Here is a 19,323-nt window from a genome sequence, read left to right on the forward strand (position 1 = left end):
AATTTCTCATTTCCATGCAGAAGAATAAACTTTTCAAAGCTTGACAACGACACACTCCAGAAAGTAGCAATACTACAGCTCAATGTCTGCAGTCATAATTTACTGCAGAGGAACTGAAAGTATTTTTGTGTATGATAGCCTTAAAACTTTTCCACAGATGCAAACAGCTGAAACCCCATGGAAGTGAAATTTTTGACTCCTAGTTCAGAAAGTGTATATATGTGTTTATACAAACCATTATCACATGGACTTTTCTGCACATTTGGAGAGAGCAAGAGAATCAAAAAAAAACAAAAATAAAAATTCAGTAATGAAAAGCCTAACACTGATTATCTGATTCAAATACTATAATCAAATGCTATTTGATCTAATAATATTTGATTCAAATACATCCAAATGATACGAGGAGAAAGCATGGTATCCTAGAAAACTCAGCAGAAAACTTCTGTAAAAATTCATTCGCATAATTTGAAGAATTAGGTTATGATTTGGTCCCAGAAAATACTGAAGTTTTTTGAGTCTTTTCAATTAATGCGCTCTGAAGATATTCACCATTTTGCAGTTGAATTGCATGCTAGCAAACACAGCAGTCAAATATCAGTTTTGTGTGCTCAGATGTGTTCTTCTTTGTTAAGCATCACATGATCATGTTCCCATGTATAAGGCAGACACGGGACCAAGAGTAAACACATAGATATTGGCAAAAAAAAAAAAAAAAAGAGGATATAGAAAAATTGATTAAATACTAAGGTATATATGAAGCTGTTAGAATTTTAACTTTTCAACAGTGAAGTTATATCACACACAGAGGAGCTAAAAGGTTTTAAAATAGTATCATCCATGTAAATAGCCTACCTAAGTTTATTGATCATATGAAGAGATGGATCAGTATCCAAAAAGCATGTATATTAACATAGAGAATGATGAACGACAATGATGAAACATACGCAAATTTGCGAAACAAACTTGCAAGGGAAAAGATAGATTTTTTTTCAGTGTTAACTTCACTTACAAATCTGTAATAAATACCACGTTTCTGAGTCTTTTACCTTGTATCCTATAGGATTTACATTTAAATAAAAGATAGTATTTTCAGAAGTCATTTCTAAGAGCCTCTCCATTTTCTTAGGATAATACTGACTTTTTTTCCAAAACAACAACAACAATCTTTGATTAATGTGGAAAGCTGTATTGCTTAAAGATCAAGCAAAATCAATTAACAGTACTTCAGACATAGTATACATCACTTTACAGAAAGAATAATTTATGGGACATTCAGTTGACATGCTGCTATGCATTTCTTGAAAAGCATTTATTGATTACTTATCAAGTGTCTTACATTGCATAGTTTACAGAATGATTACACTATTTGTCCACATCTGGAATAAGTTTTTCCAAACTTCTCAAAGAGAACAATCGATGGTAACACTGTTTGAAAGTCCTAAAGAAATAAAAGAGAAACAAACAAACAAACAAAAAGGTGTTTAGCTTTCCTGACTTTACATTTCATTTTTTATAGTACTTTAAAGCACTAAATATTGTCTTCTGGTTAAATTTAATTTTATAAATTAGAATGTAAATTATGAAAAATAATGAACATATGAAATGTGCATATATGCGTAGAAATTTGGAGAAGAAAACAATAATCAAATAATTTAATTGCAAGCAAATACGTGTGTCAAATGTATTTCTAAGTACCTATAAACACTGCAAAGACTTTCTGTCCCACAAACCAGATTCTATAGTCTTTTTTGACTCATAGTATACAAAATTCTGTTCTCCTCTGTGAGAAACAGGTAAGTTAAAGACAGCAAGTTACTCACAATATTTTAAATTTTCTATCTTGGTTAAACTTAAAATGAGGATATAAAAATAAAATGAGAAAGGGTTAAAAAAAAAAATATATATATATATATATATACACTACACAATTGTGTGGCATCAAATTGACCATTAAATTGACCATGGAGTTATGGTAGAAAGAATATAGGCAGGATGAGTTCCAAACACTTTTTTTTTTTTTTTCCCGAGGAAGTTCTTGGTTCTTATATTGATTTTTTTTAAATGCAAATGCTTACAAATCTGAATTGAGTAAGAGAAATATAAGTGAACTTGTGCCTTAGAGTCCAATGAAAATACAAATGACAAACAAGAAAGTCAAATAAGCTAATTATTCTAAACATTATTTTCATTTAGCTATTTACTAATAAATTATTTGTTTCAATTGTAGCGAACTATTAGCAAGACCTCTGTGAAAGGGTTTCATGGAAACGCAATGAGTCATTTTATAATGGCTGGTGCCATGACTGGATGAAAGCTAAAATTAGTACTTTCTCAACACATTTCACAATTTGAAATGTTTGGTTCTCTCTCAAAACCAGAATGAAAACTTTTTTCTTTTTTTTTTCCTTTCCGAAAGATGAGATAAAGCAGAATTATCATTTCCTGGATACTTTAGACTTACCTAGTTCACAGCCTCCTGTCCAGCTGAACCTCCATAAACAAGCAGCTATTACTTCTTGTAAGCTCCATGCAAACTCAGGCTCACCTAAGTTTCATCTACATTGCATATTGCCAAACTGTTACCATATTATTTCTTAAATCTCAACCTTAAAGATGTTTGGCGTAATTCCTTCAACACTCTATTGCATAATTATTAAAATAGCAAGGTAGACATTCACATTCAAACTGAAATATTCCCTGTGTGGTATGAAAGTGAGTCCTGCCCATTCTTAACTCTTTAGAAGATTTAATTTCTAATGTATCTCTAATGACTTGTACCTCACATTTTCTTATCCAACAGAAACAACCTATTTGCATATTTTTATATTATACCTTAAGAATGGCACAGAATTTTAATTTTCATTGTGTGTTTGGCATCACAAGCACCTTCTTAATGCAGGAAAAAAAATCCATATAATTATTATAATAAGTGTTGTTATAACTTCAGCATAACTGTAAATAGTTGCCTTCTAAAGTGAAGCTAGTTACATTTAATTTAGTAAATTCACTGGGCTAATATTTGTTACTGGAATGGGGAAATAAAACAAACAAAAAAACAAAAACTCATAAAGGAAGCTCTAGTTGGAGAGAAAGCAAACATAATACAGCTACAATTTAGGATCAAACAACAATTCAGAAAAGAATATACTATTCTTTATTTTGAAAATAGGAAATACGTTTCTTATCTACATGCAGGACAGTGAGGTACAGTTTAACAATTTGGATAAAAATAAGTAGACAACTTAGGGTGAGATGGGGAAACCAGTATACACCCCCAACATCAGGATAAAATCAGGAATGGTGAGTCTGAGCATTGAAGAAGTCTACATTTGCTGGAGCAGACGGGTTTTGCTATTAGGATGCCTGGCCAAACAAAAACAATTGGCTGCCAAAATTAGCTCCTTGGGACGATTTAGGAGCCTTTGAAGTGAACAGTTTTTTGAGCTGGAACTAAGCCCAGGTCCAGCTTCAAACTCAAATCAAGATGACAAAGAGGAAATTTTCTGTGCCACACTCCCCCTCAGTGTAAGATTACTTTGGGTTGGCAGCTGTACTGTTTATCTTGTTATTTAAAGCTATTTCACTAGATACTCACAACTGAGCATTTAAACAACTGGCTCTGATTATGACGACAACAGTTATGCTTGAGCACATTTAGGAAACATCACACAGTCTGATGGATAATGAAATTATTGCTGGCTTTACAGTTTGACTAATTAAAGAAGTTTATAATGAATATGAGATGAATGTTGCACAAAATGCGCATAAAATACAAATATATTTTAGGAAAACATACCCAGTCATTTTTGTATTTAAAGATACAGATTTTATTCGGTTTTGAGTGGTGTAAGAAATTAAAGCCTGAAAATACCACTTAGCCTTGCAAGATCTTTCTCATAGCACTGAAGACGGTCTATCCAATTGTATCATTGTAGCAGCAAAAAAGGGAAAAAAATTGGAAGTCAGAATCTCATGTCTGTAAAATTTGATAATGAAAAGTAGGTTCAGATCCTCCAGTGATACACTGCAATGCACTGCTTTCTGGTACACTGATATATCAAGCCCTGGAAGGATCACCTTGAGTTTAAGCTGATTGCTACAGGGTATAGAATTTACAAAGTAATACAGATAATTCTTTTGAAGCTGCAAGAACAAAAGTTGTGAATGTAGAAAACCAGGCTCCTTCAACATTATTTTCATCCTGTCAGTCCCTCATTGTTGGTAGCTGGAATGAATTAGATTACAAATACAAATTCCCATATATTGGTGAAATAGAGTTTCTCAATCTCAGGATCATAGGAGCAGGGAGCTGAGTCTTATTGATTTTTTTCCACAATGCATTCTTATATTGTGCCATATAATTCTCAGCATCAGAGACCTGTAATTCTCGGAACCTGAGACCTACTTTTAAATTCCCAAAACAGGTTAATGCAATACTTCCTTTTTAAACTTGTCAAGCTTTGACTCTTTTTACTCTATCAAATTGTAAGTGACTCAATATAACTGACAGAGCTTAACAAGACCTATGGACCCTTTACATATATTTGACTACTTGACTGTCATGTATGCTCATCAGTTCCAAACAATGGAGTCAAAAAGGTGACATAAAACCACCAAAGATTTGTCTCAATTTGCATACTCTGAAGTCATAGATTAGACATGCCAAATGCTTATACAGTATCTTTGAAATGTTATTACTAAAGCAAATTCTAAAGAAATTTTGCATCTGATTATGTGGACATATATAAATACAAAGACACGTACAAACAAAAACAACAGGGGCAAACCAACCAAAGGTTGCAGAGCTATACATGCATGTACGAGTATCAGCTTGAAGGCCTTTAAAAATGAATTGCCTCATATTTCTATTGATAAATTTTCACTAAAAATGTTTCTTTCCAAACAGTCTTGAGTGTATAGTGCAATTTCTTATAATATAAAAATTCACTTTGGAATGAGTTAGGAAGTATCATCTTAGAAATGTAATGAAGTGGAAAGTCAACTACTTCAGTCCAAAGTGGGAAGAGGCAAACAGCGGCAGCATATCCACTCACATATGTTAAGGACAGAAAGTATCATTACAATCATTTATTCTTAGCTCCTCTATACACACTTCTGATATCTTTCTACAGCAAATCTATCGAGTCCATAATAATTACAAAGCTGATAAGCACATGACAAACTTGGAACAATACCTTACAATAAACTTCTAGTTTCTGCCTTATAATTTTGCATAGTTTTTCTCTGTAATGACAAACATTCATTTTCTTGAGTACTTTGTCCAGTTTTGGGCCCCTCACTATAAGGATATTGAGTTGCTTGAGCATATTCAGAGAGGAGCAACAAAGCTTGTGAAGGGACTAGAAAACAAGAGTTATGAGGAGCAGCTGAGGGAATTTGGGTTGTTTAGTCTGGAGAAGAGGAGGATATGAGAACAGGAAAGCTCTGCAGAGGGATCTGGACAGGCTAGATCGATGGGCCATGTCCAGTTACATGGCATTCAACAAGGCTAAATGCCAGATGCTGCACTTGGGTGATAACAACCCCATGCAGTGGTATAAGCTTGGGGAAGAGTAGCTGGAAAGTTGCCTGGCAGAAAATGACCTGGGGGTGCTGGCCAACAGCCAGCTGAGCCAGCAGTGTGTCCAGGTGGCCAAGAAGGCCAACGGCATCCTCATCTGCACCAGAAATAGTGTGGCCAGCAGGACTATGGAAGTGATTGTCCCCTTGTACTTTGCACTGGTAAGACTACACCTTGAGTATTGTATTCAGTTTTGCACCCCTTCCTGCAAGAAAGATAATGAGCTGCTGGAATATGTTCAGAGAAGAGCAATGAAGCTAGTGAAGGGACTAAAAAACAAGACATATGAGGAGCAGCTGAGGCAAACAGGATTTTTTAACCTGGAGAAAAGAAGGCTGAGGGGAGACCTTATTGCTCTCTACAGCTACCTGAAAGGAGGCTGCAGTGAGGAGGTTGTCAGTCTCTTTTCTCAAGTGACAAGTGATAGGATGTGAAACAACAGCCTCAAGTTGTGCCAGAGGAGTTTTAGATTGAGTATCAGGAATAACTTCTTCACAGAAAAGCTGCTTAGATTAAAGCAGGCTGCCTAGGGAGGTGGTGGAGTTGCTATCAGTGGAGGTATTTAAGAGAAATACTTATGTAGTGTTTAGGGACATGGTTTAGTGGTGGAGTTGGTAGTGTTAGGTGATGGCTGAACCTGATGATCCTAAGGGTCTTTTCCAGCCTAAATGAGTCTCTAATTCTATGATGAAAGACATGGACGCAGCTCTAAGGAACATGGTTTATTGATTGGACTTGGTAGGTCAGGTTCATAGTTGGAGCAGATGATCTTGAAGGTCTTTTCCAACCTAGGTCTTTCCAACCTAGATTCTATGATTGTATAAATAGAGATCTGGTTACACAAATTAAAGTTGTTGCATACGGTTGTATGAATGCAGATTTCCTTCATAGGTTAGGAAAAGTAGCATGAAAGACTGCTTCAAAGATAAGTTGTATAACCTCTCTAAAGAAAAGTATTATCCCTGTAGTGTTGGTTGAGAGCGCTAAGTTCTTTTCTGAGCCAGTCTAATTATATAGAAGATGTGGTATGATTGCATGATGTCAAACATGATGACGTGCTATGCAAGGTTAAAACAATCCATACAAAGTTTGGATCTCAGAACTTTTTTTGAGTGCTGGGATATCTGTTGCTCCTGTAGAGACCTAAAACCATAGGTAATTTCTGTTAGGAATCAATGGCAGAAGGAATAACTGAAAAGTGGGCACAGCTGTTAGAATCATAGTTCTATCTTCATGCTATTGAATAGTAAAAACAGGGAACAAAACTCACTTTTCCCTAACTTGAAATCAATATCTACAGATAAATAACAAGATTTTAGAAAAGGCAATGAGAAATTCTGAAAAAAAAACACATGCTGTAGCAATGTCCTTAGTTTATGGCAGGCACTCTGTGCCATCTCGCTTTTTCCATAATGCTAAGACAAAGCTCATGTGCATACCTGATTTGAAATTCAGGCAGCACTCCCATTGTAAAGCCATAGTCTACAGACCTCTCTGTTTAAAACTAAGTGGCCATATTTAAGTATTCCCTATGATCCTAATGCTTGTAATAGTAAAATTAGAGTTTTAAATTGAACTGTCATTGTAAGCCTCTTGACCTATTAATAGGCACAGAGGTCTATAACAAGGAAGCAAACTAGAAATGGCAAGTTGTTACTCAAGTGAAATGTTGATCCAGCTAACTTTTATTCTTAGCAAATTTATCAATACTGGTTAACAATACTTCCAACTATTACAGGGCCTTCTGACATGACAAAATGAGTGTAACAACCCATTCTGTCAATATAACACAAATGTCATTTCAAGTGCTCAAAACCCACTAAGCTACCCTAAAAAAGATTGATTTATCTGCTCCAGTGTTTCTTTGGGGCAAACTTTTCTTACAACTGAAACCAATTAGTGGGCCTGGCACTTGTACTGCAGAATGTAGGTCAGCATCAAGTAATAAAAAAGTATTGACTTTTCTCTGTCTGTAAGCAGCATGAAAGGGGTGCCATGGCCTTGTCGTATATGAAAAGAGCTCCATTAATTTCACTTATTTCAACCAGGGCTGTCAAATACTAATGCTTCTATTGCACTTTTCACACAAAGTACATTGACACCAATCCTGGCCCCAGTGAAACAAGTTTACAATATTTCAGTCAGTGAAAGGGGTACTGTAATTTTTAATTCCCTGTTGTACATTAAAACTCTTTAAGCAGCATTGCTCATAAGACCTATTGAGAGATATAAGCTGGGACATTAATAATGGCTTCTTCCCCATGGGCAACAAAACCTATTTCTTGTGCATAGCTTAAATAGCTTATTAGACATAAACTTCAGGATATAGTTTTTTGGCATAGATCTGTTTTTCAGTTTTTGTTTTGTTTTGTTTTTTTGATGTTGTTGTTGTGGCTAGTGGGCACAGATTGCCAGTTCTGCTTTCCAACATGGACAAATGTCCAAAAATGAGGAATAGGTCTTCTGTGGCTTAAGGCTATAAAATTGAAAAGCTAATGTGTTAACCAATTAGGTCAACTAGCCCCATCAAAAAAAGAGATAATAACAAAAGCCTGGATCATGCCTTAGGGACTGGATCTCATTGTGTCAGTGCAGAGGTATTGACTTGCAGGGAAAAGCATGCCTAATCGGAGATCCCTGCACTATAGCAGACAAGTGACCACTGCTGTGATGAAGGGGGTAAAGTTATGCCCTTCCTTACTTCAGCTTGTCAACACAGTACAGACGGGAAAAGCAAAGGAGCCATCATCTCCCCGCTTGGACTGTCTACTACTGTAACCTATTTTAAACCCTCTACACTGTGTTCTTTTGGGTAAGTGCAATGAAAAAAACAACACCACAGTGTTTCCATGAAAACTTGGAAAACATGATCTCCATATTATAGATCAACACAATAACAAACTGACCTAAGATGTTATGAAACTGTTTCCCTCCATTCTCGGCAATTTCCCTCCTAAACTGTTTTTTTGTTGCTGTTGTTGTTTTTCCTCAATTGAAGTTTATGATTGTTCTTGACAAGCTTGAGGGCTCTGAGTGTGATGTCTAACTCCTTCCCTAATTACCTCCTGTGAATGCAAACAATATCAACAACAATAAAACTCTTTGATTTAAAAAGACTGGGTGACTACGGTAGAAGGCAATTTTATACTTGCTTTAATGGCTTTGTAAGAGCAAATCTTACCCTTTGAATCAACTTGCCATTACATTAGATCTTAAAATAAAATGATATTGCATAGACATCATAAAAGGGAACTTTATAACTTTCTGTGTTACACTTACATCAGACAAGTTTTTTTCTACTTATTAGTTTTAATCTTTTATTGACATTATTATAATGTATTGTAAAAAATCAGAAAATTATGTTCACAGCAGGAAATCTAACGACACCATTTTAATATCCTATCTTCCAAACAGAGGCAGAAAATATTAATTGCTATTTAATTTATATAAGAAACATTTAATTATTATTATACTTAAATTTTCATGGAGCTTTACAATTACTACTAGCTTTTACACTTTTAATCTTTTGGAATTATAAATAGTGAAACCAAAATCAAACATGGTTTGCCAGAAATTATGAAATTTTCTGGCCCATGAATTCGAAAAAACACATATCTGATAATCACATAGGTTTTTCATACTTCCTGTATGATGTGTCCAGTATGAATAGCACAACAGTGTACGCTCCTCTGTGACAGCCTAACATGGAAATTGTAACTCTATTCCTCACTTCCTCTAATATTCTGAGGAGGAAGCATTCTGCTACTAATCTGGGCTCACTGAAGTTTTCTTTCTTAGCTCGGCAGCTAAGCTGCATTAATTGGTGCTTTAGAGATAACTGGCTAATGCAAGACAAGCTCTAAAACTTTTTGTTCTTCTCATCAGTGCAAGGTAGGAAAGGAGTTCTATCCTTGAAAAGAACCTATTTCTGCTCATACATGGTTAGAAGCACCTCAGACAAAGGAAGAAAAGCATATCCCACTATATCCTTCCACAGAGGCTCAAATTAAGCTCTGGCATGATAGAAAGTAACAATCCTTTTGAGAACACAATGGTTTGAGCCATTCTACAAAAAAGAACAAATATTTCTGAATGAACAACATATTTTTCAGTATCTGTGTTTATTAAGGATTACAAATGCATCATACCCTACTGTGCTTTCTCACAAGCAAAGGCAAGTTATTTCTTGTCTTTGATAAAAGTTTTGTGTAATGAAGGACAAAGAAAAAATGGGGAAGTATTTGGTCCAGTGAATTATTTTTCTTAAGTTTTGTTTCTTTAAAATTAATCTGGGATCTGAAACTAGCCTGTCCTTTTTGTCATGTACAATATAACTAGCAATGAAGATTTGTGGTCTGAATTTGCATTTGTTAAATTTACTTAGTACCCCATGGTGACTGCAGCTGCCCAAGGGGAAGGGAGGGTGGAATTCCCAACTGTACCCTCTAAGCTCATTTAGTCCATTTATGGATGACCTGATAGCCAGACACTTCCTGGTTCTTCCTCCCAAACATGTTCTAGCTCTGTGATGCTTAAATATATACACATATGAATTCTTCTTTATAAATTACTATGTAGATAATGAATTTATGTATGTGTGTATAGCTAATTACTGTGAAAGAATAAATCACCTTTATGTAGACACTTTTCAGGTACTCTTAGACATATTCAGAGTCAGTATCAATATTATAAGCATAGTTTGCTACACAAAGTTATAGTGCATGCAGTACTTTGTTCAATGTTATGAAACAACATCACCCAAATTCTGTTCTGCCTAATGTCAGCATTTGAACCAAAATTGCCAAAGATAATATTCTATTTTTTTGACCTATTCTATTTTTTTACAAGTAAATTAAATTAAGAAAGCAATGTGAATTTCTCCTCAAGCTATTTCATACTTGGATACCCTTGAACTTTACTGAAACTGGGCTAAAAAACAAATGTGCACTTGAAATAGTTGTTAGTACTCAGAATCCCAAGAGGTGTTTATTTGCTATTGTTATGCAAATCTCTACTTCTTGCAGGGTGTTTAAAAACTATATATATTTTTGAAGAGGGATTAGATGTTCATCTTAATTTAAGATGCATAAATAAAATTTCATTGGGTATGAAAACACACTGATGAGTAATGTATAAACTTTTTATGAAGTTACTAAATCTGAGATGGAACTACACCTGAAACTACATTCCAATGTACAGAAAATGTACAGAGTTTTAAAAGCATCTGATGAAAATTAAAGGACATATTTTTATTATAGTGGGCATATTTTTAAAACAACTCCTTATCTTGTCCATCACACACATTCTGCTAGCAAGAGGACATGCACTAGAAAATAATGCACTTAGGGATAAGTATCTTGACTTATGCCATTTATAAGCTGCCCCTTTCATTGTCTAATCTGTTCAACCATAACATTCTGATTCCAGTAGAAAATTAAGCCAGTGCCAAGCGCTGACTGCCAAGACAAACTCAGAACCACTTTTAACCTGCTGGACTATATCCAGAAGATGTTTAACCTGCCAAGATCAAGTTGCAACTACCTCTAATTTGCCAAAACCATGCCACTAGGAATTAAAGAGGAAAAATTCTGAATCTAAATCCTCATCAGAAAAAAAAAATATATATATATATATAATATTTTACTTTAGTTGTAAGAAAAAAAAAAATCTGCTTTTAAAAGTTTACAATTAACTTGAAAAAAAAAAAGAGAGAAACTTTAGATTTTAAAATTTCCTTAGATTTTTAGGAAATCTTGTGTTGTAGAGAGAGTAACTTCTAGCATATTAGTAGATATAGTTTATTTTTCCAATGTCAACATGCCTTAGATATTTCTGAACATCTCTATTATCAGGTATTTTCAAGGTTTTCAGACTCAAAATCACATCTTGATGCAAATTTTTGAGAGAAATGAGTCTCCCACCTTAGTAGGAGTACCTTTAGTACCTTAGCACCTTTATAAGTAGCAACTGAACAATAAGATTAAGCTTAACTTTTTATTATATCATGTGTAGGATCAGTGTTTTTATATGGTTCAACAGTCCAGCCAAGTATGCAGTACATTTTCTTTTATCTCACTCTGCATAGCAAGCATCTGAAATGCCTGAAAACCTTTCTAAATTGAGAGGATATACTGTACTAGTAAAGCAAGGATTTAAAGCAACATTTCTCTATAATAACACAGAAGGACAGACAGTCACTAGACCACAAATTGTTACTTAAATGACGTTTCCTTCTTGAGAAAGTCTCCTCATTTGTTTATCTAATTACATTTATATTCAGTTCTTAGTTTGTCAGTTTCTCTAAACACAAAAAAGGATTGGTATTCACTTAGCTCAAAGATATTTACTTGAATATGTAAATGAATAATGTAATGAATAATTACTTCAATTTCCGGGAAGTATATTTGGAAAAACTTCCAGTTCTTAGTGATTTAGGACAAATTACATAAGTATAGGTAAAATCTTTGTAAAGTGAGAAGGGACAGGCACAGCAAAAATTTTTTCACACAATTATTACTATCATTTTGTCCTAACTTCAAATGAAAAAAAACAGCACTTTTACACAGAGAAAAAGGTTACTGAAGCGGAGTGAAGAGCTCAGCCAGCTCTTTATAGAAAAAGGGGAAGACTGGTTCATAAGCACAATGTATTTGATCTTTATAGTTTCACTAAATATAATGCTGTTATTGGAATAAGGATTTTTTTATTTTTTTTAACATATCGGTGTATATGATCGTCACACCACAATACCTGTTAGAAACTGAGTTTACACTAGTATCATCTGAGAGTCTGCTATACTAGTTGCCTTCATCTTCAATTGATAAGAATTGGCAATCACGAGAAGGATCCCACTAGATGGTAAGTTAGAAACATGAAAAGCATTTTTGAAAGTTATGTAAAATTTACTATAATTGTGTTTCCCAGCTGCAATACTACTTTTTGCTGAATTATTTTTATATTAGTCTTTTATGCTCCACAAGGAAAAACAGTTTAACAGGGATTTCATCCAACTCTGTTTTTAAGGAGAAAAAAAAAAAAAGTATATTTAAAATGTACTGTAAAATAAAGTTACTTATTAGATACTCTGTACAACATGGAAAATTAATGATTGGTGAGCTCTATAGCCGCCTAGTGTGAATAAGAGTGCATTTTATGTATCACATTGCTTTCTTATAGAATTTGTGTGTGATTGTTTATGAAAACAACTTTTAGCTTTAACAAAAGAAGTAACTTGAAAACAACCATCTCTATTCAAGAAGAGAATAGATTCTTATTTTGGTGCCATCAAATGAGTTCTATAAAAGCTAAATTCATGCTACAACAAAAACTCTGCCTTCTCAGCTTACTTTCTCAATGACTCTTTTCACAGAGCATCATTTAACTTGATCAAAAGCTCTCTCTGTATCTCGGAAAGGATGTGCTAAATATTGTGCTACTTTTCTCACTTTTTTTTTCTTTGAAAACTAATAGAAATATATTATGGCATAATAGAGATAAGTAATGAAGTACGTACCAGTACTTCAGAGATAAGAGAGTGCACAAGACTTTATGGGTCTAATTCCAAGCATACACTTCCTTGCACAGACTGCTGCCAGAGCCCTTTGCCAGAACGTTCAGGGAGGTGATGTCGTCACGCCTGTTGGAGGTCTGATGAAGTTCAGAGCTATAAGAAAGATGTGTCCACTGTCATGTTCCATGCAGGTTGTACTTTTTCTGGATGATATTTAAAGGAACTTGAACAAAATTTGTGGCATGTCAGAAAGGACAGTAAAGGTGTCAAAGAGGGTTCCTCATGGTGATGAAGGTCTCCTGCTCCCCTTCCTTGCATTCTCATTGCAAAAGTGGATATGATTAGTTAAAGGGGCTTACAGCAAAATAAACATTCTTTATTCTCCCAGTAAATTACTTTCCTGTGGCACAGTCCAAGTTTCCTGTTTTGTGAATATAAGCTACCTTCAGAAGAAACTGAAATGACAGATCAGGAGAAAGGACTTTCTCACTTTGTATGCAGCTACTCTGGAGATCTGCTAACACCAGGAAAACTAGTCATCTCCTACCCCGTGTTCACAAATGCTGTCACTAATCAATAGCTCCTAGGCTCATATCTATTGCCTTTTCTTCCCCATCTTTTATTTATATATAATAGCATATTTTTGTGTGTCTTTTTTTTAAATTTTCTGTGGTGCTTACTCTCCTTTGTAAATCTACTGGTTCATTGATACAGTTCAAGGAAAAGCATCAGCATCAAGGATTATTCGCTTATGCCACAGATTTGTTTTGGCATTGACATGAAGCTAGTTCTGTCAAATATTACATGACTAAGAAATTTCAGGGAGAGGAACATTTGAAATATAAATAGATAAACTTTATTTCAATTTCAGCAGTGTTCAGAAAAATGAAATGGATTACAGTTATTAGCACAAATTCAATAAATAGATTGCTCAGCACACTTGAACTAAAATCATGCTGTCTTGGTTCTGATATAAATACGTATTAAATATAGTAAATGTGACAACTTGTGCAAACATACTCTATGGTAGTATGTATGCAAAAGTTTATTTCATTTTTCATCTGAATAACTTCCAAACCAAATTCTACATTCTACTGTATAGGCTGAGGAAAGAATTTAGCATTATAATTTCTTTAACATCTATGCCTTTAATGTCTATGCAGAACTTTCAATGTATAGCTGAATACTATTTTATCTTATAAATGAAAATGAAATAGGAATTTTTGCAATGTTTCATATGCTAATTTATTCATTGACGGTGTAGTAGCAACATCAGTTATACTGTAAAGTTTCCCATACTTCTTTGAGGACTTTGGATTTGACCTGATGTGCGGAAATACTTTAAATAGCAACACATTTTGGTCTTTCTGCTGCCAAAGGCTTGAGCACCTGCAAAAACTACAAATCATGACAAACTCTTTGAGTGATATATGGAGGACCACAATCCACTAGGAAATAAGCTAAGACCAACTCATTCATTTCATTTAGGTCCTTCAGAGGGATTTGAACCATCCAGCCCACAAACCATGTCTCATGAGATTGCAGTATACATCCAGCCCACCGTAATAATGATTCATATACATATATGTGTATATGCTTTATTGCTACCTTTAGCTGGATTAAAAGCAATATATCAAGTTTTATATTTCTGCCTCTTTTATTAGCTTTCTAGCACTTGATCAGCTGATAGAGGCAATAATGAAATGTTTTTTTTATAAACTGGAGTTTGTAAGTCCTGTCCTGAGAATGTAATATTTCAAAAAATAGCCTAAGCTTTGGGGAAAAAAACAATTACAGAAACAGCATTAAAAATGCCAAGCACTGGGCAGAAGCAATTCTGGATCAGTTTAAAAAAGTGATTGATGAAACTCTAATCTGAGCTGAAGGAACAGTTTCACGACAAGCTGTGACCATTCCACACACTTCATTAGCTGCCATAATTAGCCTGGTGTTTCAATTTGTTAGAACTGGTGGGGACAATTTTACTCAGAATGCAAACATCAAAAAACAGGGTGCCTCCGACTTCAGAAGGGACTGATGAGAAGCTTTTCTAGTCTCTGTTAACTGAAAGATTAATTACAGCTGATGGGAGGCTGTACTCTGATTGTCACTCTGTCTATGTGCATTACTTTTAGCATTAGAAGAAAGACATGGTTGACACTGCACTGCTCAATCAAGCAGCTTTGCATTAGTGTACAAAGTCTGTTAATATGCAGTGTTTTTATTGTTTCTCTTTCTTTTGATTTCTAAGTTTGAGCCGCTCATACCTAACAAGTTACACTCTAAAAGAGCAGAGTATTCAGTTGCTAGAGATCAATGTTTATCACTTATACTGCCATATACAGTATACTTCATATACTTCATACAACTACAGGTAAGAGAGATCCTAACACAACTCCAGGCCATGGGCTGGAAATATTGTTAGTTCCTATTATCACATTCAAAATGTAAATTCTTACTCAGATTGACTCATTGTGGAAAAGAAAAACAGTACAATTAGGAAACAGATACTGTGTGCATCCCAGTTTTTAGCTTAACCTATGTACCTTATCTGCTATTACCCCTGTACGTTAACTCAGAGCTTGTAAGGTTGTTTAAATGAAAATGAAGACTGAATTTGAAGTGCAAAGGTTATTCTTGAATAATTCCATAACTCTCATTCTTGAATATTAACACATGATAATACACTTGTTCGTAAATAACTCCTTATGTGGCTATGATTTTCAGTTTCCATACATATTTTATGTTAAGATGAACAAAAACCATAAAGTATGTAGGAGAAGAAAGAATATAGTTTCTATTCTTGATCATGGTGGAACATCCTTTTAACTTGTGTTTGTAAAGGGCATTTTGAAAACAGATATTCATTGGCATTAAATGAATAAATACTGAAGTGTATTCCAAAGTGAATATCATATTACTATTAAAATGGAGCAAACAAATTCAGAGTTGATTCATGATCTAAATTTTAAAGTAGCAGTAGCTGCTTATGTCAAACCACTAGACAAGCAGCAGTCTTACTTGCAGTCTCTCATTCACTCCAATGCCAGTGCACAAAACTATGCAATTTTACTATGATTTTCCCTACTCAGGTAATGTAAACTACTCCAAGATTCTAGAGCACTGTAAGAATCTAGGCTACATTTTACTGCACTGAATTTTACTGTTCTGAGAAAAACCTACACTTGCTCTCAAAACAACAAAAACTTCCAGCCTTTCACTCAGCTTGGGCATATACCTGGCATAACTTATTAGAATACATTTGGAGTAGCTATAGGCATTAATAACACCATAAATTGTACAACTATTCAATTATAATAGATCAATGCTATGAAATATTTCATTCAACTAACATTTTAAGATGTGAGATTCTGCAGTCTTAAGTGTGCCTGTTGCAAGAAGCCAGCAGAATGTGATTCTTAGACTTCAGTTAGTAAATCCAACAGCAATGTGCACTTAAAGAGATTTAATTTTTTTTATTTTTTTTTTTTTCTGCGAAGATGGGTAACAACATTATTTCTAAGGAATAGGAAGCAGGTTGCATTTATCTATATATTGATTATATTAATCACTGGCCAGATTGTTACCTGCTGTAACAATTAGTCTAACTCCATGAACATACCTTTATTATGCCAAGCATTGAGGATCAGTTATAATATCTTAGAGGCATTTTTGAATACTTATATAGGTAATCTCAATCTTAGAGAGTTATGAAAAGCTTTGTAACTTCCACTTCAACTCTATTTAGCCATCACAACCAAGCTAAAGGCGGATTAACAAAAAAGCATACTTTTCACAGAATCATAGAATCATTAAGGTTGGAAAAGACCTCCAAGATCATCTGGTCCAACCATCCCCCTACCACTGATACCACCCACTAAACCATGTCATTAAGCACCACATCCAACCTTTCCTTAGACACCCCCAGGGACAGTAAGCAACTCCACCACCTCCCTGGTCAACCGTTTCCAATGCCTGACTACTCATTCTGAGAAGAAATTTCTCCTAAGTTCCAACCTGACCCTTCCCTGGCACAACTTGAGGCCATTCCCTTGAGTTCTATCACTAGTCACCTGGGAGAAGAGGCTGACCTTCAGCTCCCCACAGCTTCCTTTCATGTACCTGTAGAGAGCCTGCAAAGGTTTCCCCTGAGCCTCCTCTTCTCCAGACTAAATAAGCTGGAGAACCCAGCTCCCTCAGCCATTCCTTGTGTTCCAGGCCCTTCATCACCTCTGTAGCCCTTCTCTGGACATGTTCCAGGGCCTCCATGTCCTTCTTGTAGTGAGGGGCCCAAAGCTGCACACAGCACTCGAGGTGCGACCTCACCAGAGCAGAGTACATGGGGACGATCACCTCCCTGGTCCTTCTGGCTGCACTATTCCTGATACAAGCCAGGATGCCATTGGTCTTCTTGGCCACCTGGGCACACTGCCAGCTCATGTTCAGGCGAGCATCAGTCAGCACCTCCAGATCCTTTTCCTCTGCACAGCTTTCCGGCCACTCTGCCCCAAGCCTGTAGCATTGCATTGGGTTATTGTGGCCAAAGTGCAGGACCCAGCACTTGGCCATGTTGAACCTCATCCCGCTGGCCTCTGCCCATCGATCCAACCTGTCCAGGTCCCTCTGAAGAGCTTTTCTACCCTCTGGCAGATCGACACTTCCCCCCTACTTGGTGTCGACACTTCCGCCCAACTTTTGCAGATATGTTACATCAGTAATTGCTAGTGACTTCAATATCTAGTTTTTTGTTTTTAAATTCAATATCAAGATTAATTGGCTGTGTTGAAATGCATTATATTTGCCAGATGTATAAGCAAATTTCCTGAATCGCGAAAATGCGGAACAGTCCCTAACTGTCATCAAAAGTCAAAGCCAAGCACTTCCCAACTTAGTGCAAGGATTTGCAATTCCAACAAACCAAATAACATCAGAATAGTGAACACCTAAAACTAACATCAATTTAAAAATTTCATACTAACGTTTCCAGCTCAACTGATGTTTCTTTTCACCAAAAGCTCTGCCACACTTTAGTGTAATGTACTCTTAAGTGTGTACTGAACAAATTAGGCAAGATACTGTGTTTCTAAAGCTTTTTCTCATTAAACAAGAGGCTTTAAAATGTTTAAGCAATGTATACAATGGGAATTATTTATGAAGTTAAAAAACATACATATATCTCCCTCAAAAAACAGTGGTTAAAGTTAGCTCTTACTAAAATGCAAGATTTTCTTTCTATGCCACTAACATACAAGTTGAATTATTAAATGAGGAAGGTAGGCAAAGCAAGACATTTATCATCCTACAGACAAATGACACTGGATTGCTAGTTAGACAGTATAATAAGGACCATCTAATTTTCTCTTTTGAATCAATTTATTCTTCAAAGCCCTGGATCATCATCAAGGGAGAGAATTTTCCCACTGAGAAATCACAGAACTGAAAATCAGGTTTTATAAAATATTCAACTAGTTGCTGACAAACCCTTACAAATAACCACTAGAATGGATTTGATTAGAAAAGCGGTGACAGTATCTTTTTTATGCAAATATCGAACCGAATGGTTTGGCTCTTCCTAGTCACTACATTGTTTTATTCCTTCATCATTGTACCCTGTAAGTCATCAGTAACCTTCACCAGAAAGCTCTTCCAGCCTTTCTTTTCATCCTTCTAGGTATCCACACATTATTTTCTACATTTAGTTGCCATTTTGTATATTTTATATATATATATATATATATATATACAGTAGCCAGTATATATATATTCAGTAGCCAGTATATATATATATTTATACAGTAGCCATTTTGTATATTTTAATTTGGTTCATAATTTTAACCTTCTTTCTACACCTAAGAAAATCATTTCAGAGATGGCTTATATCTGGAAAAATCATTATGTCAACTGCCACAAGTTGAAATTTTCATTTTCTTTCCTAGAAGACTGAATGGGTTCATCTTATGAAAGAGATTCCAGTCCAGTGAGTCAGAGGTAATGTCTGCTGTTCCTGCTGTTGAACTGACATACTCTTGGCTTTTTGAATATTTGCTTCTCAAGAGGGGCAAAATTTAGAAGTAGTAGACTTTGCAAAAGCAATTATATGTCATTTTTTGTTACCCAGTTTCAGAGACATCTTGCTCATTAATCTGGTCCATGATATTAGCTTGGGCACCACTTCTCTTTTTTTTTTTTTAACACTACCTGTCCAGGAATATAGCTAAATGCCTGAGCT

At 35.1% G+C, this 19,323-nt stretch overlaps 1 protein-coding gene across 1 annotated transcript in view; it reads right to left on the reverse strand.

Annotated features, from left to right (window-relative positions):
- Positions 1 to 260: 260 nt before the first annotated feature.
- Positions 261 to 19,323, reverse strand: part of SPATA17 (spermatogenesis associated 17) — a 97,780-nt gene continuing 78,717 nt past the window's right edge. The window contains exon 10 of the mRNA XM_083828868.1: positions 261 to 1,441. Within this exon, the coding sequence (XP_083684994.1) occupies positions 1,361 to 1,441 (81 nt within the window). The 3' untranslated portion in view covers positions 261 to 1,360. The remainder of the gene's footprint in view (positions 1,442 to 19,323) is intronic.

Source organism: Anser anser (assembly GCF_964211835.1).
Source record: "Anser anser genome assembly, chromosome: 3".
Taxonomy (NCBI): Eukaryota; Metazoa; Chordata; class Aves; order Anseriformes; family Anatidae; genus Anser; species Anser anser.